This window comes from Leishmania martiniquensis, chromosome 33, assembly GCF_017916325.1.
Source record: "Leishmania martiniquensis isolate LSCM1 chromosome 33, whole genome shotgun sequence".
Lineage (NCBI taxonomy): Eukaryota > Euglenozoa > Kinetoplastea > Trypanosomatida > Trypanosomatidae > Leishmania > Leishmania martiniquensis.
This window is the reverse complement of record NC_090168.1, coordinates 930,752-949,955: the sequence shown is the minus strand read 5'-3', so window position 1 is coordinate 949,955 and position 19,204 is coordinate 930,752. Positions and strand designations below refer to the sequence as shown.

General features: G+C 60.5%; 4 protein-coding genes across 4 annotated transcripts; all 4 read right to left on the bottom strand.

The window, feature by feature from the left end:
• Positions 1–2,979: 2,979 nt before the first annotated feature.
• On the bottom strand, positions 2,980–5,595 carry LSCM1_02708 (uncharacterized protein; the record flags this gene model as incomplete). Its single annotated transcript, XM_067320285.1, has 1 exon — positions 2,980–5,595. The coding sequence occupies one exon, from the start codon at positions 5,593–5,595 to the stop codon at positions 2,980–2,982; it is 2,616 nt and encodes an 871-aa protein (XP_067175660.1).
• Positions 5,596–9,463: 3,868 nt separating this feature from the next.
• Positions 9,464–13,591, bottom strand: LSCM1_02707 (uncharacterized protein; the record flags this gene model as incomplete). The annotated part of the gene is made up of 1 exon (XM_067320284.1): positions 9,464–13,591. The coding sequence occupies one exon, from the start codon at positions 13,589–13,591 to the stop codon at positions 9,464–9,466; it is 4,128 nt and encodes a 1,375-aa protein (XP_067175659.1).
• Positions 13,592–15,322: 1,731 nt separating this feature from the next.
• On the bottom strand, positions 15,323–15,688 carry LSCM1_02706 (uncharacterized protein; the record flags this gene model as incomplete). Its single annotated transcript, XM_067320283.1, has 1 exon — positions 15,323–15,688. One exon carries the CDS (start codon positions 15,686–15,688, stop codon positions 15,323–15,325), a length of 366 nt encoding a protein of 121 aa, XP_067175658.1.
• Positions 15,689–16,693: 1,005 nt separating this feature from the next.
• On the bottom strand, positions 16,694–18,631 carry LSCM1_02705 (uncharacterized protein; the record flags this gene model as incomplete). The annotated part of the gene is made up of 1 exon (XM_067320282.1): positions 16,694–18,631. The coding sequence occupies one exon, from the start codon at positions 18,629–18,631 to the stop codon at positions 16,694–16,696; it is 1,938 nt and encodes a 645-aa protein (XP_067175657.1).
• Between the last annotated feature and the right edge of the window lie 573 nt (positions 18,632–19,204).

Below are 19,204 nucleotides of genomic sequence, written 5' to 3'. Positions count from 1 at the left end.
GGCCTGCATGCGCTGCTGCGAGCCTTTGGCAGAAAGGGCGTTCCGCCCTCGCCGAAACCCGCACGCCTTTGACAGGAATGGGTGCGTCGAAGACGAAGGAGCCCGCGCTTATGCTCAGGCCTGCGCAGAGAGAGCGCATAGCGTTTCATTCTGAGAGAGCGCGGGAGGCAGCGGTAGACACCCGGCAGGTGGAAAACGGCGCAGCGCGAGTGAGCTGTGCGTGATCAGATCACTGCTTGCAACAGGCTATGCTTCGAGCGGTTCATGAATCTGACGTAGAGTATTCGGCGCAGCGCCAGCTTGGCTTCTCTCATGGCAAAAACGCTCGGGGAGGAGACACAAGCGGGTGTGTGGGCGCACGCCAATTCAAACGCCGCACCACGCAGCGCACCGCGTGCACTCACCCCGGCGCACGGCAGTCACTCGCCGCTGCAGGAATCCAAAGTACAGGCAGGTGCCCGTGTGCAACTGGGCGAGGACGGGGCCCTCTGCTGTCTTGAAAGCTCAGCTTCCGTGCTCTTGCGGCGTCGCGACAGTTGCCACCGCGCAGCGCTTGTCTCAATGTCCCGAGAGCGTTGATTACTGGTTTCAGGAAATGTCAGCGTGGCGCCTGAGACCAATGGCCAACTCCGTGACGCATTCAACTCACGCTGGTGCCTCCTCTGCCATGTTCGGGTTATGCAAGCACGTCAGCGTTCCCGTTGTGTTCCAATTCACAGTCGCCAGAGACAAACTAAAATGAGAAACGTACGCAACGTGCCGGCAGCGCCAGCAATTGTCCCTGCATTAATTGCAGCACTGCGTGTTCCACCGTTGCGGGGTCTGTGCTGATCTACATGAGGAGTAGCAGCTAGTTTGTAACAGCAGCAGTCCCGGTTGCTTCTCAGTGTCCCCGCTGATGAAGCGGTCCCCGCCGCGATTCGAGTCCGAGTTCCGTTGATTCACACACTCGGCGCGATAGGTGTAAGAACGTGTGTGGCGGGGGGGAGGGGCGTAGCCGCTGGTCACTGTAAGCATGAGAGTGTTAAGCACACGCGCCCATACCCGATGGCCCGTGAGGAAGCTGGAAACGAAAAGGGGAGAAAAAGATAAAACGGAAGATAGGAGGAGAAGGGGCCCTATTCGAGACAGCAGGAAAGGATTTGTGGGAGATACCAAAGGGGAGCATCATGCAGGTGAGCGTATGACTCTGCGTGTGTGTGTGTGTGTGCTACACACTTATACGAACTTGTCACGTGTCCAGGAAAAGTGAAGCGTAAAAAAAAAACGGAGTGCCAGGGTGTGAGAAGACAAGACAGCCACAAGCACACACACGCACACGCCAGCATCCACCTCCTTTCTGTCGCGTTCCCACTGGGCGCCTACCGCGCGTCAGCGTAAGACGACAAAAGGTGAGAGAGCTGATGGCGGCGCCTTCTCTGATGCCGCTTCTCCGCCCGAGGCGCTGAATAGCGACGAAAATGTGAGCGGGTCACATGCGAGACCACACACACACACCTGTTCCCCCCACCTCTCACCTCACCTCCGCCCTTTCACCTGACCCACTTTGTTTTCCTCCTCCACCTCCCTCTCGATGAGTGAGAGAGAGAGTAGAAAAGGCGGCACGACTTGGTCGCTGAGAGGAGGGCGGAGGAGGAGGGAGGTGGCGCCCCATGACCGGCCACTCATGAGGTCCACCGAAGGACGAACACTCGGCGAAGAGAGCGATGACGAAGGAAGAAAAGGAGAGCGAACACGTTTGCTCTAAAGCGGCAGAGCGGTGCAACGGCGCAACAGAGGTCAAACAGAGAGCTGATGTGCACACAGGAAAAGAAAACTGTTGCTGTTGCCGCCCCTGATACTTCGGCTTGAGAAGGCGCGAAAGGGAAAGGGAAAGGGGGCGAAGTTCTTTTTTTTAATTAGGTGCGCAGGCGGGTAAAGAGGGTGGGGAGAGGCGAGTTCAACCTTGCGGGTACCAGCGGAGCCCGCAACTAGCGAGAGGAAGATGAAACGAGCCCCCGTATCCTTCTCCCTCAGCCCGCTCTCCTTGCGTGAGCTCAGGTGTGCAGGAGCACTCCTCTACGCGGACACGTACATGCGGGGCACTTATCTATGTCCAGTGCAGGCGCACATCTGCCTGTGCACTGTAAACCAATCCAGAAAGGAGAAAGAATTCCAAGGCGTTTAAAGAAGAGCGGCGCGTGTCGCTACCACCCGCCGTTCCCTGTGCTCTATGTCGAGGAAAATAAGAAAGAGGGAGAGAGGGATGAAAGGGGATGAGCGCAGCGGAAGCGAGACTGGGACACAGACGTCGAGATCGGCCTTTACCACCCATTCAAGGGCAAACGGCCACCCGCAAGCCAGCGCCGAGACGCGCATCATACATCCGCGGAAAGCGCTGAACACTGCACAGAGGGAAATGGCGTGCGACGTGAACAGAGAACAAAATCTACAGCGAGAGGGAGTCGCCAAAAATGAAAGAGCCGCTCTCACAGCCGTTTGTGTGTATCTGTGTGGGGGGGGGGGGTACACGTCTGTCTGTCCGTCTGACATGCAGCCGATGTGTCTGCTCAAAGAGGAGAGCGAAGAAAAATAGTTGAAGAGAAAATGATGGGAAGAAATAAGGAAATGTTCCAGCTTAGTTACAAGTAATAAAGACGAGCTTCCGATCGGGGGGGCAGACGACCGCAAAAGCACAGGCAGAGACAGAGACCTCCATCAGCCGGGAAGGACAACCTCTGAGAGCCGAAAAGAAGCAAGTGGAAAAGCACTAGGACAGCACAGGAGCAAAACGGCGCAGCAGATGAGTGCTGTGGAGGTTCGTCAGGGGAAGCCGGGATACGGCAGAGCGGCCAGAGAAAGGCGTGAAACAACCACGATATCCCAAAGAGTGTATTAGCCTTCGAGGGTGCAGCTGTTGCCATTCGTGAACACCAATATGCATATACGCACATGCGCACACTGGCCCGTCCCCCACCCCCGCTTTTCTCCCCGCACCCCCTATATCACGGATGCGGCTGCATTCTTGGTGTAGGTGCTCGTGGGGCATCTCGTGTCGTCTGCGCCGTCCGGCGCGGGGCGCACCGGCGCCTTGCGTGCTTCGCTCGTCCCAGGCGAACACGATGTCCACATCATGCTCCCCGGTGGCATCAATGGGCTGTCACCGCTATCGGACATCTCCGCCATGACAGCCCACGCCGGTGGCAGTAGTGCCGCCGAAGGCGCGTGCAAACCCTCGAACGTGTGCATAAGTCGCTCGCGAGACGGCGCCACGACGAGTAGCGACGTCAGTGACAATGCCTCCTCCTCGGTAGCCAAGTTGGACAGCGGCGGCGAGGCGCGCGCCGGTGCGTGCGAGGAGAGCGGCACCGTCGCATTCTCCGCAAGAGAGAAAAGGCCCCGGGCATCCAGCACCGCCTGCGCCTCCCGCGCCTCCTTCTCCCGCTCCGAAGCAGCCGCGAAGCCGACGCTAGCCAGCACACCTGTACCGCAGCTGAAAACAGCGACGCAGAGCGACACCAGGCTGGTCGATACCGCCAATGCCAGGAAGATGAGGAAAGCCCTCGAGTACCATATGTTAGGATCGTACACTGTCGGGCACACTTCTGTGAAGGTACTGATCACCTTTTGCTGCGATGCCGAGCAGAAAGGGCAGCTGACGCTGTGTGCCGCATCCGCACTGGCATACAGCGTCGCGTTGCACAGATTCGCTCCCCCACTGCACTTCCCATCCAATTCCACCTTGCACAAGGCTGCATCGATCGATTCGGTGATATTTTGATAAATGAAGACGTTGTTCCACCCGTCCGCCATCGACACGAGAGTGTTCAGCTCCTTCAGCTCCTTGCGCACGACCCAAAGCATGCCGAAGAAGTACATCAAAAGGATTCCAAAAGCTGCGAAGGTGTAGTAGAGGGTGAGCAGCGAGTGGAATGTCGTTTCGGACTTGAAGTACATGTGAAGAAGAGCGGGCGGCAAAGGCCGTGCAGAGACCTTCAGGTGTGGGGCGGACGACCACCTCGCCACATGACTTTGTGGTGGGAGCGCCTCTGCTGTGACGGGGCGGGGTGTGAACCACGGCAGCGCCCGCGAAAGCACCGATGCGGCGTCGCATGGTGGCGTTTCGCTCGAGGAGCACCGGTGCCGATGACCGCACCTCCGCACCTCCTTGGCAGACGCCGTGGATGGCGGCACCTCCTCACTCGATCGCACCGCAGCGTGCGTGTCTTTGGTCGCTGAGGCGCATGACTTCCCCACCGTGAGTGCTGCAGTCGGAGCCACCATGTTGCAGCTCTCTGATGGAGTGACGGTGAGGGCGCCTGTGCAGTCCTGCCGGGCATAGGTGGTGCTATCAGCGCCGCTAGAATATACTGAGTCTAGCGGCGGCGGCGTCAGCGGGTTTCGGAGTGGGTTGGCCACACTTTTGGCCAAGGAGGCATCGGGTCGAGACACCGCAGCGTTTTGTACGGCTGCCGTGGCAGCAGCGGGGGTGCTGCCATCAACGTCGCCCTGCCTGCTCAACGCGCGTTGCGCTACTGATTTCAACATCTGTCGACAGGGGATCCCTGATGCGTTTCCTCCGAGCTCAGATGTGCTAGCGTTGCCCAGCGGCTGTGCCACAGCGCGGGTTACCTCCGAGGCGGGCGGGGAGGCCGGGTCAGACACCGCAGGGGTACCGCCGCTGACGCCAGCGTAGCTCAAAACCACCGCTGTCATTTCGGCTGCGCCGACCGCATCATTGTGCCCCTCGCGAGAGATGACAGCCCCGTCAGCCACGGCACAAAAAGGAGCTTTGGGAACAGAGGCGGCTGGGCAGCTACCGGTGGGACGAAGCCCCAACGGTACCGTAGCAGCCACAGATGCCGTGCTTGCCACTTCCACCGCATCTGCATCGACTGGAGGCGAGAAAGAGAGCGGCGTCGCTGCGTGTTGCATATCTATCTCGGCGTCCATCATGGACGGAGCCGAAAAGGCTGTTGTAACCACGTGAACTGCCGTCGCGCAACTGCCTCTCGACACCACAGCCTTCTGCGGAGGTGAAGAGAAGGAGTGGGTGCCTGGCGGCTGAGCGGCCGAAAGCGGCGGGTCCGACGACGGCTTCAGCAACAGGAGCGATCCCGGTCGCAGATGCCTCAGTCCTTGCGTGGGGGGAGAGGGATGGAGCGCAGCGGTGTCGGTGGCAGAAACATCGGCGGCAGCAACACGAGCAGCCTCTGTGTCTTGTGGTGCTTCTTCCGCCGAGACATGGAGCCCGCTTTGAGGTGGGCCAAGGTGCGAGTTGTTGGCGGGGAGAGCCGAGGTGCCCATACGATCAAAGAAACTGCGGTGGTGCCTCGAAGATTTCGCGTGCAGGGCGCCAGACCCCCGCTGCGCCTCCTGCCGTTGCTGCTCCGCATCCGAGTCACGTCGCTTACAATCGTCCTGCGCGGCCCACTGTCGCTGACGGACAAGGGGATACACCACATGAATGCACAAGAAAAGCACTGGCTGCACCAGCCCGGCGGCGCCGCTGGCGACCATGAGGCCGCTGGAGGAGTTCACACCCCTGCGCGGCTCGGCCACGATCCTGAAGTAGCTCATGTAGCGGTGGCGCTCCTCAATAGCAACGAGCAGCATGCTGAGAGAGAAAATGAAGGCGCTGATGTGTGCCGTGATGAGCAGACACCGTACCTGCGTGTACTGGCGAGAGGTCAGTTTCCGGGGCATGCTGCTGTTTCAATTCGCTGCTTCTCCGAAGAAACATAGTCAGACAAGTCGCCAATGATGATGCCGTGGCCCGCAATGTCGGCAGTGACGCTGTGCTGCCGCAAGTGGGACGCGTAGACTGCGTTTGTGCTACTGGCCACCTCTCCGGTGCACGTGGCGCCTCCACCACCCCGTCAGAGACAGAGAAAAGGCGGGGTCAGAGAAGTGAGTTAGGACAGAAATAATAAGGCGAAGATAGAGTGCCTCTGCGTAACGGAAGGGGAGGGGCGAGAGAGGATATGGGAGACACCACCACGACAAATCTGCGCAGAAGGTAGAAGGGCAAGGAGAGGCTGAGCGGCAGCCACGCCGTTCAGCGCTGCTTTATGTGCGCGTGTGCGTGTACAAAGACGATTCGTTTCGCTTACCTTAGCGTACCCGAGTATGATGTGCCCCGACGGGAGGGAGAAGGGATAGGAAAGGCGTGGACGAAATGGGGTCGGACAGTATTCATCATGACGGGAATCCCTTGCCAGCTGCTGTGCGTGCTGTGGCGCGCGCGACGGTCTCGCCCCCAGCTTCGAACGATTCGCACCGCCCACCCCACTGCTGAGCAAGCTGGAGGCAGGCCCCACCGATGCTGTCTGTCTTTGAGGCCCAGATGCCAGAAGGGTGTACACAGAGCACCAAAGCTGCGCCCACGAGCGGAGACCTGTATAGACAGCACCGCTTGCGGGTACATGCCTAGACGAAGACAGCAGAAATCAGTGGTACCCCATTCGTAACGGCGTGAGCTCGTACCATAACAGGAGAGAGAGCCGCGCGCCTCCTCGTCTTCTGCAGACTACCCTCCCCCCTTAAGTCCCTTTCACTGGCCCGCTTGCTCCCTCTCCCTCTCAGTGTTTTCTTGGCCTCCTGTCCAGTGTGCAGCCGTTGACCGAGGCGTCGCATACTTTGCGCACACCAACAGTTCGCTCGAGCAAGAGAGCACGCGTCTGCTGGCATAGATAGACATATTGGCAGTTTTTCACGCATTTCGTGTAATCGCTCATACAAAGTTGGAGGAGGAGGAGGGGGGAAGGCGACGACAGAGCTGCGGGGCGGGCTCCCTCCCATCGTCCCGTCCCTCATGACGGATGTGGCCAAGTCGATCATTGCCGGGCAGGCCGAAACGGATCTGTTTGCGCTGCTCCCAACAGATGGCTGCTCGCCCTCCCAATCCTGTGTTCTAAAGCACAGAAGGGAAGGGGGGAGAGGAGGCGGTCGTATCTTAGCCCCTGCCGTGACTCGCCCCTTCCAGCATGTTAGCAGTCCATCTTCGGTTCTCTGTTGGATTGGCAATGCGGAGGCTCAGGCCGCCTGCACGATATGCGACGGGCTTGACATATCCAGTCGCGACCGCGTGTGGGAGGCCCACGATCGATGGATGTATGTTAGCATTAGTCATGCGGGTGCGTGCGGGGTCTTTGGCACCAGGCACCGCCCCACCGAGTGGCCGCTTTTCACGTGGGCAGCAGCAGAGGGCCCGCCATGGGCCCCCTGCGGCTGCATACCCAATGGACGGCGGTGCAGTGCAGCAGGCGTGGCTGCTGAAGAGAAGCAGCACGCTGCTCGCTCACAGCGCGAGCTCGTGTTAAAAGCCACCAAGCCTCCTAGCAGCGCTGAGAATGCGGCGAGCATGCGTGTGCGTTGTCTACGCCGACCTCTTCCACTGCACGAGCGCCCAGCACTGCCACTTGCGCATTCAGCGGAGCAATGCTCGCGCCCGCGCGCATGGCTGGGGAGGGCCACAGGTCGCGCATCCGCGAGCAGGTAGTGGGGCACCAAAGCCCCTTTACACCAGCTGCCCTGCCCTCTCCTCCAATGCCGCCCATAACACTTTCCGCTCTCTTGAACGCTTGGCCAGCCCCCGTGGCCGTAGCCGTGGCACAAATCCCGCGCCGCTGGCGGTGCCGCCTTGGCCGCAAGGAGGGCGCTTGTCGCGGCAGTCCAGGCCCTGTGGCGTTCGTGCATCGCACGCGACTTGAGGTGCTCCTTCCTTGCCCGCCCCGGTCCAGGGCTCGCTGACTCAAGCACCACCTGAGCACCTTGCGCCATATAGCCGTCGCCTGTGGCGGGGGCAGCTCCGTAAGGCGGTGGTCACTATGGGTGCAGGATGGCAAGCTGGGGGCCTCCCTGCGGCAGTCTGCGCTCGCTCCTCCCAAGACGGAGTGGGGTACCTCAACCAGCACGGCCTCGCTGGCGGGCTCCTTGTACGCTGCCGAGGGGGCCCGTGGAGAGCCGTCCCGGGCCGTCTGGAGTGCGTTTGAGCTTGCACGCGGGATTTTGCAAAGCGATGAAGGACTGCAGCTGCTTGAGCGCCGTCTCAGCTCCGTATCATACACGCACGGGGCGCTTCTATTCACTCGCCTTCTCCGCCAGGCAGAAAGCATTCCGATGCCCTTCCCCACAGGCGTCTCCCAGCATTCATTCTTTTCGAGCGGTGTGTAGCACACGCACGCGTCCGGGGCGATCGCCTTCACGCCTTTCGAGACTGATGATGGCGGCGTTGAGGAGCAGCAACTCAGTCCATCGAGGCTTTCCAGGAAGTCCTACACGGGTTGTCTGTGATGCCGCTTTGACAGAAGGGCGTGCCGCCCTCACTGCACTGAGCGAGCGAGCGCATGCAGGTGTCATAACGCCGGATGAACAGCCTACGTGAAGGTGAAATACAGGTATATCACTCTATTGAACCCTCAGCCAGGGCTGGCTTGGTTCATGTGTGAGGAACGCCAACAGCGTAGTGCACAGGAAAGCGGTGTCAGCTGGCCCTTGCTCGAGATGCAGCGGTGCGACGAGACGTCTCTTTTCTTTTGCCGGGGCTGAGCCCATCTCCCTCATCGGCAGCGGCAGAGGCGGAGAGAAGAGAAGAGGAGAGGAGAAGCGAAGTCCGATGCGTCATTGTCTACCGTTCCTCGGCACGCCTGAACTGTGAGGATCAATAAAGGGGCCGATACACAAGCTCATATGTATACACCTCCTTCCAAACGGAAACTGCGGCAAGGCTGGAGAAAGAGAGAGTTTGGGGGAAGAGAGCGATGGCAGCGCATAGCACAAACCACTCTTCACCCATAATGTCCAATCATCCCCTGCATACGCTATAGGAAGAAAGGAGACGCAGTCGTCCAAAAAAAAGGCGGCAGGGCACGCGGGCACGCATACCTCGACGACTTGTGCAAAGCGGCTGGCAGAGGCATACGCAAGGTGTACAGCAACTGCCTCAGCCTCAGCCTGCACCATCCGTGATACCCCCCCACGCGACGTCGCCATGGAGTCATCTCCGCACACGCGAGCAGGCTTAGCTACAAAGATAGCTACACATCCACGTGGCACATCACAAGCGTCATCCCAAGACGTTAGATTGCTCTGAAAAAAAAAGAAGGCGTGACAGAGGAAAACGAGCGAGAAAGGGCGAAACTCAGACGAGACGGAGAAAACGTCAGCGCGCACCTGACAGCACTTTGCGCGGAAGTCGCGCGCAGTGCGCTATCGGTATAAGAGGAGCGGCCGAAATGATGAACGCACAGGACGCGCCGATCTGCGACAGGGGCGGACCTGTCGAAGAGAGGCGGCGAAACACTTCATGAAGCGCTCTCGCCCAGTGGGTGGGGAGCACGATGGCGTGCGTGAGCAGTTGGGTCTCGGTACAGCTCTGAATGCGCACAGGTACTTGGCGCCGCCTTCCCCTCCTCTGTTCGTCAGCCGCCACCATCACGGCGACCACCACCCCCCATTCACCCACCCCAGGCAGCGATCCCGCTCAGTTCGCTAGTTGAGCGGTGCAACCGCCGCTAGTGTAGATGCGCACCAGGAACTTGTCTGTCACGCTCTCCTTCGCGCTCACCAGGAGTAGATACGGCGTCTGCGGCTCAAGCTCCACAGGTGGAGTGGACACGCCACCGTGGGAGTACTCGTCTGAGGAGCACACCAGCTCCATCGATGACGCGTCGTGCACCCGAAAGAGGCTGAGGTTCGTGGAAGGGGCTCTGGAAGGCTGCCCCTTCGCCTCCGCATCCACCACGTCCATGAGGACGAAGAGGCGGCACACGAAGACGGAGCGGGTGGGACAGAGCACCTGGACTTTGCTGTTCTCAAAGAACAGATCCTTCATGTGGAGCACTGCCTTTGGCTTCATGAGTGAAGTGCTCAGGTACGCCGCAACAGGACGCAAGGCGCCGCGCACGAGCGTCTCCTGCATCTTGTGCCCCTCCTCCGGTATCTCCGACATCTTGTGCGGCTGCGACGTCTCCACGGTCAGCTCAAAGCTACCAGGCGCGCCCTTCTCCCATAACGACGGGATGACCGTATAGTCGCCGGCAGGAAGCAGCGGAAGCAGCGTCTGCGGTGTCCGCGCCGGCCGAACGGCGCTGGCGCACCGCTTCACGTAGTCGCCAAGGTAAGCGGCGAGCTCTAGAATATAGGCTCGCACAGCCTCGTCGCTGGCTTCGGTCAGCGCGCACCTCGCCTGCCTGGCAAGGTGCGTCAGGCGTGGCACGTAGCTGCTGAGCTGCGATGAGCACTTGAGTACATCGGAGACAATGTCAGTCATGGCTTCCTTCAGCTTCTTCACCGGTGGAGCCGACGCAGACTCGATGGACGACGCCTTGTCGTCTAGCGCGAGGTCTACTGTGACAGACTTTGCGGTCGTCGCACCCTCCCCGCCAGACGCGAGGATTGCACCACCGATGCAAGATGCGAGCTCAAATAGAGACGCGATGCTGTCCTCGAGTGCGATTGGGTTCCCATTCACCGTAAAGTGCGCCGTGCGGGGGGAGGCAGCATAGCCCTTCTTGATGGCGTTCAGGAGAAGCACCGCGACGGTGTCGGTGTCCCCCACATTGTACACAACAAGGGACTCCAACCTCCGATTCGGGGCACTCACGTTCACCAGAACCTTCTTCGCCTCCCTCCACTGTAACTTGCCGAGGGCGCGGTACCGATCGTAGCACACGCAGAACGGCAGTGCGCTGTCCACAACGGCCCCACCAAAGGCGTAGCGGGCACTCTCGAGAACAAGCTCACCCGCCCTGGCGCCGTTTCCTACGCGGCCGTCGAATTCGATCAGCCTCCGCTTGGCACTGTCGCTGCCCCCGCTACCGTATTTGTTAGACGACAATGGCTTGATCATCTGGACCGAGCACGGCACCCCGCACTCCGCCACAGCAAGCCTCAGCGAGACGTGAGAGGGCTGGTCTAGGTGCAGGCGGTACTGTGGGTTGAAGACGTACGTGGTGGCGTCGGTGCGACCGCCGCAGGTCTTGCCTTTCACCCACGCGCCCGACAGCTGCGTCGTGTACCTCAGCGAGGAGGTTGGAATCATGTGCATGTACACACCAGCGTGTGGGTTCCCGGCGTTGGCGTTGGCGCTTGCCAGGAGGGAATTTCTGGCCTCAGCGCCGCTGCCGTCGTCGATCTGCAGCCGCGGCAGCCGCATCTGCTCCAGCTCCGTGTGCAAGGTCACCGTGAAGTTGAAAGAATGCTGCACCTTGGATGAAGTCCTCGACACTACCACCACCAGGTTGCTCGATCCGGCAGGGCAGTCGAAGCTGAAGGTGCGTGCAGACGAGGCGCGGTAGATGACGTCGTTGAGGGGCTCGATGCTGTTCCTAAAGTCCGAGTTGGAGGCGAGACGTCGGCAGTAGCACATCTCTAGCGCGCACTTGCCACCAAGGTGCTGCGCTACGGAGGGGTAGTCCGTCACGTCGTACACCTTCAAGGCAAGGTACGGTGTCGTGTCGTCATCCTTATCGTACTGCCGGCCAAACTCTGAGACGTCCGTGATGTGACGAGATAAGATCAGATGCATGCGCGTCCGCTTGGGCGCGTCTACCACACCAATGTGCAGCTGCGGTGAGAGCGCTGTACTGAGGGTGTAGTCGAACGTGCCATGGCACGCGATGCGCACTGGTCGACGCGGCTGCCCCTCCGGGGTGCGGTACAGCATGTACGGGTTCCAGCTCAGGCTGCAATTGTCGAAGCAGAGAACCACGTCATCGTAGGCGATGCAGAAGACGCCTATCTCCTCCTTTTCCTGCCTCAAATCAAAGGCGGTGCGGACGGTGACGCTCTCCTCGCTGGTGTCACGGCGACCGTACCTACCGTTCCACTCCTGCTTCCCCCACGGGTTGCGCAGCAGCATGACGCGCTCCTTGCCCACCTCCTGCATGTCCAGTACCGCATACGCATGCCCGGGGGCGAGCCCCAGCGCTTGATGCGCCGGTGGCATATCCGCAGGTGTGCTAACAGTGAAGAGCAAAGCCCCGGCCTTGAAGTTTTGATAAAGCCGCAGCCACTGGAACTCGCGGTCGAACTCGGGCTTGTCGAACGCCGTCGAGTCTGGCAGCCACCCACTCAGCTTGTACAGGTCAGCGTAGCTGACGCTGCCGGGGAAGTTGTAGCTGCCGCCGCACACCTTGACGAAAGCCTTTTCCATGATGGATACCCACAGTTCGCTCGGATCGGTGCTGCTTGTGCAGAGAAAGCGCCTCGAGCGCGGGTTCACCGGCAGGCGATCGTCCACCGTGACGATACGCGTGATGCCGTTGATGAGCATCTTCACACAGTACTTTCCCTTCGGGTTTAAGATTGGATTGCCGTCGCTGCCCTGAGGGTAGATGGCGTTGCTAATAATCTTTGCGTTGGGGAAGCGCTTCTGATAGCTGGCGCAGATCATAAGACTGCAGACGAGCGAGCAGTCGCCGACGACGCTCTGCCGAATGTGCAGTGGATCTGCATCGCGCACGATGGTGTAGTCGAGCCCAGTCTGACTGTACCCCGAAAAGTGCATGAGGACGGCGCCGGAGCTGATTTGCTTCGGGCACAGCTTTGGGGTGAAAGCATCTTCCCAAACGCCTTCGCAGGGCATAAAGATGTTCTCAGCCCCGTAGCCCTCATCGACATCGTCCCAAAGAGGGAGCAGTATGGTGCTCGTGATGCCACTCTTGCGCAGCAGCTCCATCTCGCTCGGAAGGATCGGGTTGTCCTGCAAGAATCTCGGTGGATGCCTTGCGTAATACTTCTGGCGCATCAGCTTCAGAGTCTCGGCAATCTCCTTGAAGTTGCCGGGGTTGTTGCGTTCACGGATGCCCCGCGCGTAGGCGTGCTGCAACACATCGACCGCCCGCTTGAGCTCCCCTCGCTGGCTAAGCTGAGTTGCGACATCGATCGCCTTGTAGACCAGCTCGGATGTGCGAGGGGCAAAGTGGGCAGCGACGCCCAAGGGCGGCTGCGATCGCGCAGGTGGCGCGGGCGTCGTCAACGCCGACGGCGACTCGAATCTACCGCCTGTCGTGTTACCGTCTGGCGCGCCGTCGTTGCCTTTCGCCGGTTTTCCGGGCAGCGCAGACGGCGGAGGGGACGGAGAAGCTACCGGCAGTGGGTGCTTGCCAGTCGGAGGTGACGGGGAGAACGTGCAGGAGGTACTCGCCTGAAATGGATCGGTTTCGCTAACGTGAATGGCGGCCAGCATTGCCAAGTCGTCGGTACCTTCCGGCATTGTGCTGCCGCTCTTGCCGCTACCGTTGCACGCGCCGATGGTAGGAGGAGACGTGTGTCCGCCTGCCTGAATAGATGGTGCATAGCGTCCCGCCGAGCCCGCCGGCGAAGGACAAGGCTCAGAGGAGTGCATACTTCTCGGCACTGCATCGGGCGCCCCCTGGCTGGTGCGGCTCAAAGCGCGCAGTCGCTGAATGCGCTTGGCCACATCGCTCATGTAGTTCATAAGCTTCTGTCGCTCTGTGTCCGTCATCCTCGGGGTCGAGAGGGCCTGACGGAATAAAAAGATGGCCTTCGTATAGCATTCCTCCGCTTCCACATATTTGCGATTGGTGTCGAGGTGAACGGCATTCTGCATCCACATGCACGCCTCCGCAAAGAACGAGGAGGGCATTGCGAGAGGTTGGGGTGAAAAGGCTGCCCCAGATCAAGCAGGTGGGAAGGAGGCAAGACGCGTGAACGTTGTAAGTGCTGCCGCGCCGTGCGTGTGCGTCGAGAAACGCTAAAGGGCCAAGGCCGACACCCCACGGATAAATAAGAAGAGGGGGGAGGGAGACAGCGATTCAAAACGGCGGAGGAAACAATTAAAAGCAGAAACGAGGCGGGGCACGCCTGAGCTGGATTGGGGCAACAAGGGGAAGCACTTTGAACGAAAAAAGGGGGAAGTGTGAGGGAGGGAGGGAGGGAGGGAGGGAGGGGGAATGAGGAGAGAGGGGGGGCGAAGAACACCGCAACGAAACCAAACCGACAAGAGAAGAAAGGCGCCCGGCCAAGCACAGCTGAGGTATCCGGCGCAGGCAGGAGAAGGACGGCGGTGAGGGGGTAGGGAGGGACGGTTTGGGCCGCGCACCTGCACGGGAAGAGTTGGACAAACAGCACAGCACAGGCACGCACGCACAAACCTCCGTGGAAGGGAGAAGCGTGTGATAGCACAAGACGAGAAAGGACGGAGAGGCGGGGTTTTCCACAAGGAGAGGAAGAGGGTAAAGGAACGAGGAGGAAGCCTTCGTGGGCGAGCAGCGTGCTACCGTGAACGCCAATACGAGAGGAGAGCAGCTGTCGCTATCTGCGCCTTGCGTTGTCCACGTATGGAGGTGCGTGACTTTATGGGCTTTCAAATTAGCAAAGAATTCAGTGAGTGGCAAGAGGACCAGCCGAAGGAAAAGAGACGGAGGGAAGAGTGAGGGTGAACGTGGGAAGGGGAGTGGATTGGAGGGGGAGTGGAGGGGCGAGCACCGAGGGAAGGGGGAGAGGAGGTGAAGTCGAGGCCGTTGCAAAGTGCAAGAAAGGCACCAACAGCCTGCGACCTCCAGTTGGGAGGACACTCCTCTTGTCGAACGACACCCACGGTGAGTCGAGGGGCGGCATTCGAGTGAGGGAAAAGGTTTGACGGTGATGGTGGCGTCGTCGTCGCCGCGAAGTTCTTGATGCTGTTGTTGCTTTCTCATTTAGCTTCTGTGTATACACGCCCTCCACCTCAGTGAGCAGCATCATCGGCGGGCGAAGCCCCCACTTTCTCTCTGGAGAAGGAGGCCACGCAGAGACTTGCAGGCTGCTCCCCCCTCCCTCGTGGGGTGCGATTGCGGATTCCTCGGTGGCGGCGGGCAGGCTGAGTCTGCCGCTGTGCCACGGAGGCGCCTGGTCGTCATGATGACACCCGCACTCGCTCCAGTCGACTCGCGTCGACGACTCAGCGAGAGCATAACCATTCGCCCACTGTTTTCTCTCTGCACTTGTCGCATCGCCGCGACGCCAATCGCAGAACTGCGCCTTTCCTCTGCGCCATACGCAGCAAAGTGGGAATCGGCTGAGCGATGGCACGCGACGCCGCGGTGTCACGCTCCCTTTCTCGACACAGCCGTCGTGCGGCTAAGGTGGGGAGGCTGAGGCTGCACGCTTACACGCTTGTCGACTCGCCCGAGAGAGGAGAGCACGCGGAAGCAATAAAAAAAAAAGGGAGGCACAAAAGGAGTGCGCCTGTGCAACTACGGCAGCCCCCGAGGCGGCCTTCGATGTCGTCAGTGGGAGGAGGGCATCTGACCACAGGTACGGCTCTCCCGCTGGAGAAAGCCACGGCGGGCAAGGCATGCGCACATCCCACCAGCCTACTGTGAGCCCTTCCGCCTCACAGGAAAAACGGACCGTCGCTGCTAGAGCTGGCGTTCGCTGCGTCTGCTGTCCCAGACTTGTTTACTGCGAAGTAGCCCCACTGGAAGGTGTCCTGGAAAGGCGCAATCACCCAGAGGACGCTCGTCGGGGGGAGGGCGAAAAGGAGGACGGCAGACACAATGGCAAACACGGCGCCGCCCGCGATACTGTAACGCTTCGCCCGCTCCACATACCAGCGAATCATGTCGCTCTCGTCCTCGTAGTGGCGGAACAAAAGCCACAGAAGGCCCCAAAGCCACGGCAGGCCGAAGAAGCCGATTCGGAAGTACCATTGGCACACGCACTCTGCCCTCTCCAGCGTGAAGGGGCCGCGAACCAGCATGGCCGCTAGCGGGGGCACACAGAGAGAGAGAGAGAAGCAGACACTCGTTGCAGGGAGGAGCAAAGAAGGCAGGGGAGCACGTAGTCACAGAGAGGACAGCGACGCCATGGAAGAGATGCAGTCGCCTCGCCTCACGCGCTGGCAGTGAGACGGAAGGGAGAAGGAGAGAGGCGTGGACTCTGAGGACGTAAAAGAGCGACGGGAGAGAGGACTTGGGCGGGGGGTGGAGGGGATGAGTGAGGAACAGAGGTCGAAGATGGCAGTCGAAGAAAGTCGGACTCACACCATCCCTCGCAGCACACCGCGAGAGGGGGGTGAGAGTCAGAGGAAGAGGGGTTAGGCGCAGCCTTCATAGCCTTGGTGCGGGCCGAGGATCGAGGTTCCCCCCTCACCCACACACACACACAGGCATACTTACCCTTTCTTTCTCTCGCGGAGGAGTCTCCTTCGTTGCCACCACCACCACCTCGGCATACGAGGCGTGGATGGCTGTGTCAGCACTGCATCAGTGCGGCACGCGTTATGCCGTTCTGAGAGAATAGTCGGCGCCGCCGACAGCACCATCACAGAGCACGCAGCGCGAGCAACTGTATGCCGGCGCCAGTCTGTTCCTCTTCCTGGAGAGTTGATTTTGCTTTGGTGCACCTTTGGAGGCCGCGGATACGCCGGAGAACACTCACGTAACGTCAATCCGTGCGTCGGGGCGAGAGAAAAACTGCAGATAGCGGAGTGAACGAAGAGAGAGGGAGAGAGAAATTGGCGTGCTACGGGGGCAGGAGAGGCTGGAAAGGCTCCCGAGCGGGAGCTTTGCCCATTGTCGCTGGCTGCTGGATCGTGCCGTCACTTGAACAGGTGCACGCCCCCCTTTCCCGTTCCGATCGGCGGCGCCTCCAATTTAGGCGAAAGGTGAGGAGATGCTGGTACAGCCCCCACATCACCGAGTACCAACCCCGTTGACCGAGCACCATCATCCCAGGTGCCGACGGCGGCACGCAATGGCCGCGGTCAATAGGGGCACACCATAATGGAATTGTCGCGCTTCATCTGCCGCAGTAGCGCGAGTCGTTGATCGCCTGTCAGCAGAAGCGATGCGTCTGCGGGGCCATCGGCGGTCGACGAGGTGATGGTGATGGTGGTGGTGGCCCTACCCTCTCCATTTTCACCCAAAGGCTCCGCCGCGTTTGCATCCTTTGAGGCAGCGTGGCTGCCCTTCTGTTTGCTCACACGCTTTCCCACGGCTGCCGCTGCGGCGGGACTGCGCTTCTTTGACGTCGCTGTCACCGTCTCCATGTGCGGCGTGCCCGCCCCAGACATGCATGACGCACCTGCAGATGTCAGCGATACGCGGGTAGCCTCCCTCACTTTTCCGGGCACGACGTCCTCTCGTCGCACCGGTGCTACCCAAGGCTCGTTGAAGGACGCGGCGCCAGTGGCCTGGAATAACGTTGGCGCAGAGCACGCACCCGCCCCAGCTACAACACTTATGGAGCCTGCCGTCGTGAGGAAGGATTGCACAATGTCCTCGGCTGTGCTGTCCATCAACCAGGTTGCAAGGTACGTCGCACAAAGCTCCACAAGCGACTGGGTGCACATGAAATCGGCAACAGAGATGAGTTCCAGAAGGCGACACTGCTGCCGCGCCGTTAGTGCGACATTCGGGTCAGGGTGCGATCGGAACGACGCGGACGACGCTGCGGCTGTCCTGCCTGGCGTCTTCTGTGACGCAGCTGGAACGGAGTGGGCGCTTTGTGAGCTCTGCGGCGCCAAAACCTCCTCGCTTCCCCCGGCGTCCTTAGCTGCGGTTTCACCCGGCCACCGCGACCCCGTTGTCGGCGCAGAAGCCGCACCCGGCGCTGATTCGTATGCCAGGAGCACGCGCTCAATGAAAAATAGGCCCTCCGGGTCTCCCAAGGCTACAAGCTCACCGTAGCCGAGCTCCTCGCCAAGGCGCTTGCGCTGCCACCGGTCGTAAGGGCCGCCGACGGCTCGCGCCGCGTTCTCATAAGCCTCCAGAGATGCTGATGAGACAGAAGACGAAAGAGAGGTGGAAGAGGGTGGCGAAAGGGGCGGCGTGGCAGCGAAGCGCTGGGACGAGTGGTGTTGGTGTCGCGTGCCCTCCGGTGCGTTGACTGGGGTCATGGCCAGCGGGAGCGACTCCAGCGAAAGAGCGGCATTAGACGACGGAGTCGGCGCACTAGTCGCTGTCAGAGGTGACCGCCCGCGTCGCTCATCGCCTATTCCTGCAAGCGCCGGATCCTCGAAAGCCGTCTCGCCACGAAAAGAAGCCAGCTCTGTCGAGGTGAGCCAGTGTCGCAGTCGGTTCGCGTGGCACGTGTACGCGCGATCGCAGTCGAGGGGCTGTACACTGTAGCCATGGACACCATTCTGGCCCAGCTCATCCTCATCCCACGGAAACATCGAGGGCTGCACTGCTGCGCATGCGTCACATGCTCCGCCTCTTCGCGCACCCTCGTCGGCGCGCGAGACTCCAGTAATAGGAGCCGCTGCCGGTAGAGGGGATGCTGTCGTTGCAACGATCGCAGCGGCAGTAGACCTTGCCAACTCTGCCGCGAGCTGCTTTCGGAACTCGCTGTACTGAAGATAGGCAACGTAATCACGGATAGCCTGGGCGGAGCCAACGGGCACTGACCCTTCCGACGCGCCGACATCGCGAGCAGTTCGAAGGTACAGCGAGTTGGCGCACATGTCCGCAGTCACAGAAAAGGGGAAAGAAGCACCGTCGGCCGAGACGAGGGTGAAGGCGAAGGGCGCACTGCTCGTTGGCGAAAAGTGCGAGAGATTCGGCCTCAAAACAGAGGGCCTGACGGCCTTGGTGGTGGTGCAGCCGCGGCACAGCTTGGCGCCGTTCTCTGCAATGGGAGTGCCGCTGCTGCCGGTGAGGCTATCGGTGCCCTGCTTACGACCCCCTCCTCCTCCTCCCATCTTTTTTTTGTCCGACGCTCCAGTACCTTCCCGAAGGAGGAAGTCAAAGAGATGCGCTGCCGAATTCGAAGATGTTTGTGCGAAGTATTCGGAAAACCCTTGACCGCAGGCTCCGCTCTATTCACGCGACTCCGGCTGCGCGCAGTCGGGGGCCCTACTGAAGGAGCTCCAGGTCCAAGAACGCAGAGTACAAGCGGGGCGTAGACGTAAAAAAAAATGGAGGGGCAAGGTGCGTCGAGGAAGATAGCAGGAGAGGCTGAGGAGACCGCTCGACTACTTAGGGAAAAGAATAAATGGGAGGGTGGAGGCGGCGCTTGGAAAGACAGTTGGGCGACGTCAGCTTTAGAAGCGGGGGACTCATTCGGCGGTGGCAGCGCGAAGAGATCAAATATCTTTCACGACGGGCAGTGTCCGTGCCCAACGGAGGGGGAGAGCAAGACTGGCCTGGGTGCCGCGCGACATGGCAGAGCATCATCGCTGCGTGTGCGGCGGAGAGAAGGCGGGTCGAGGCGAAGAAAATGAAAGCGAGCAGTGCCCTTCCCGCCACCACACTCAGACTGGCTCTTCGTAACG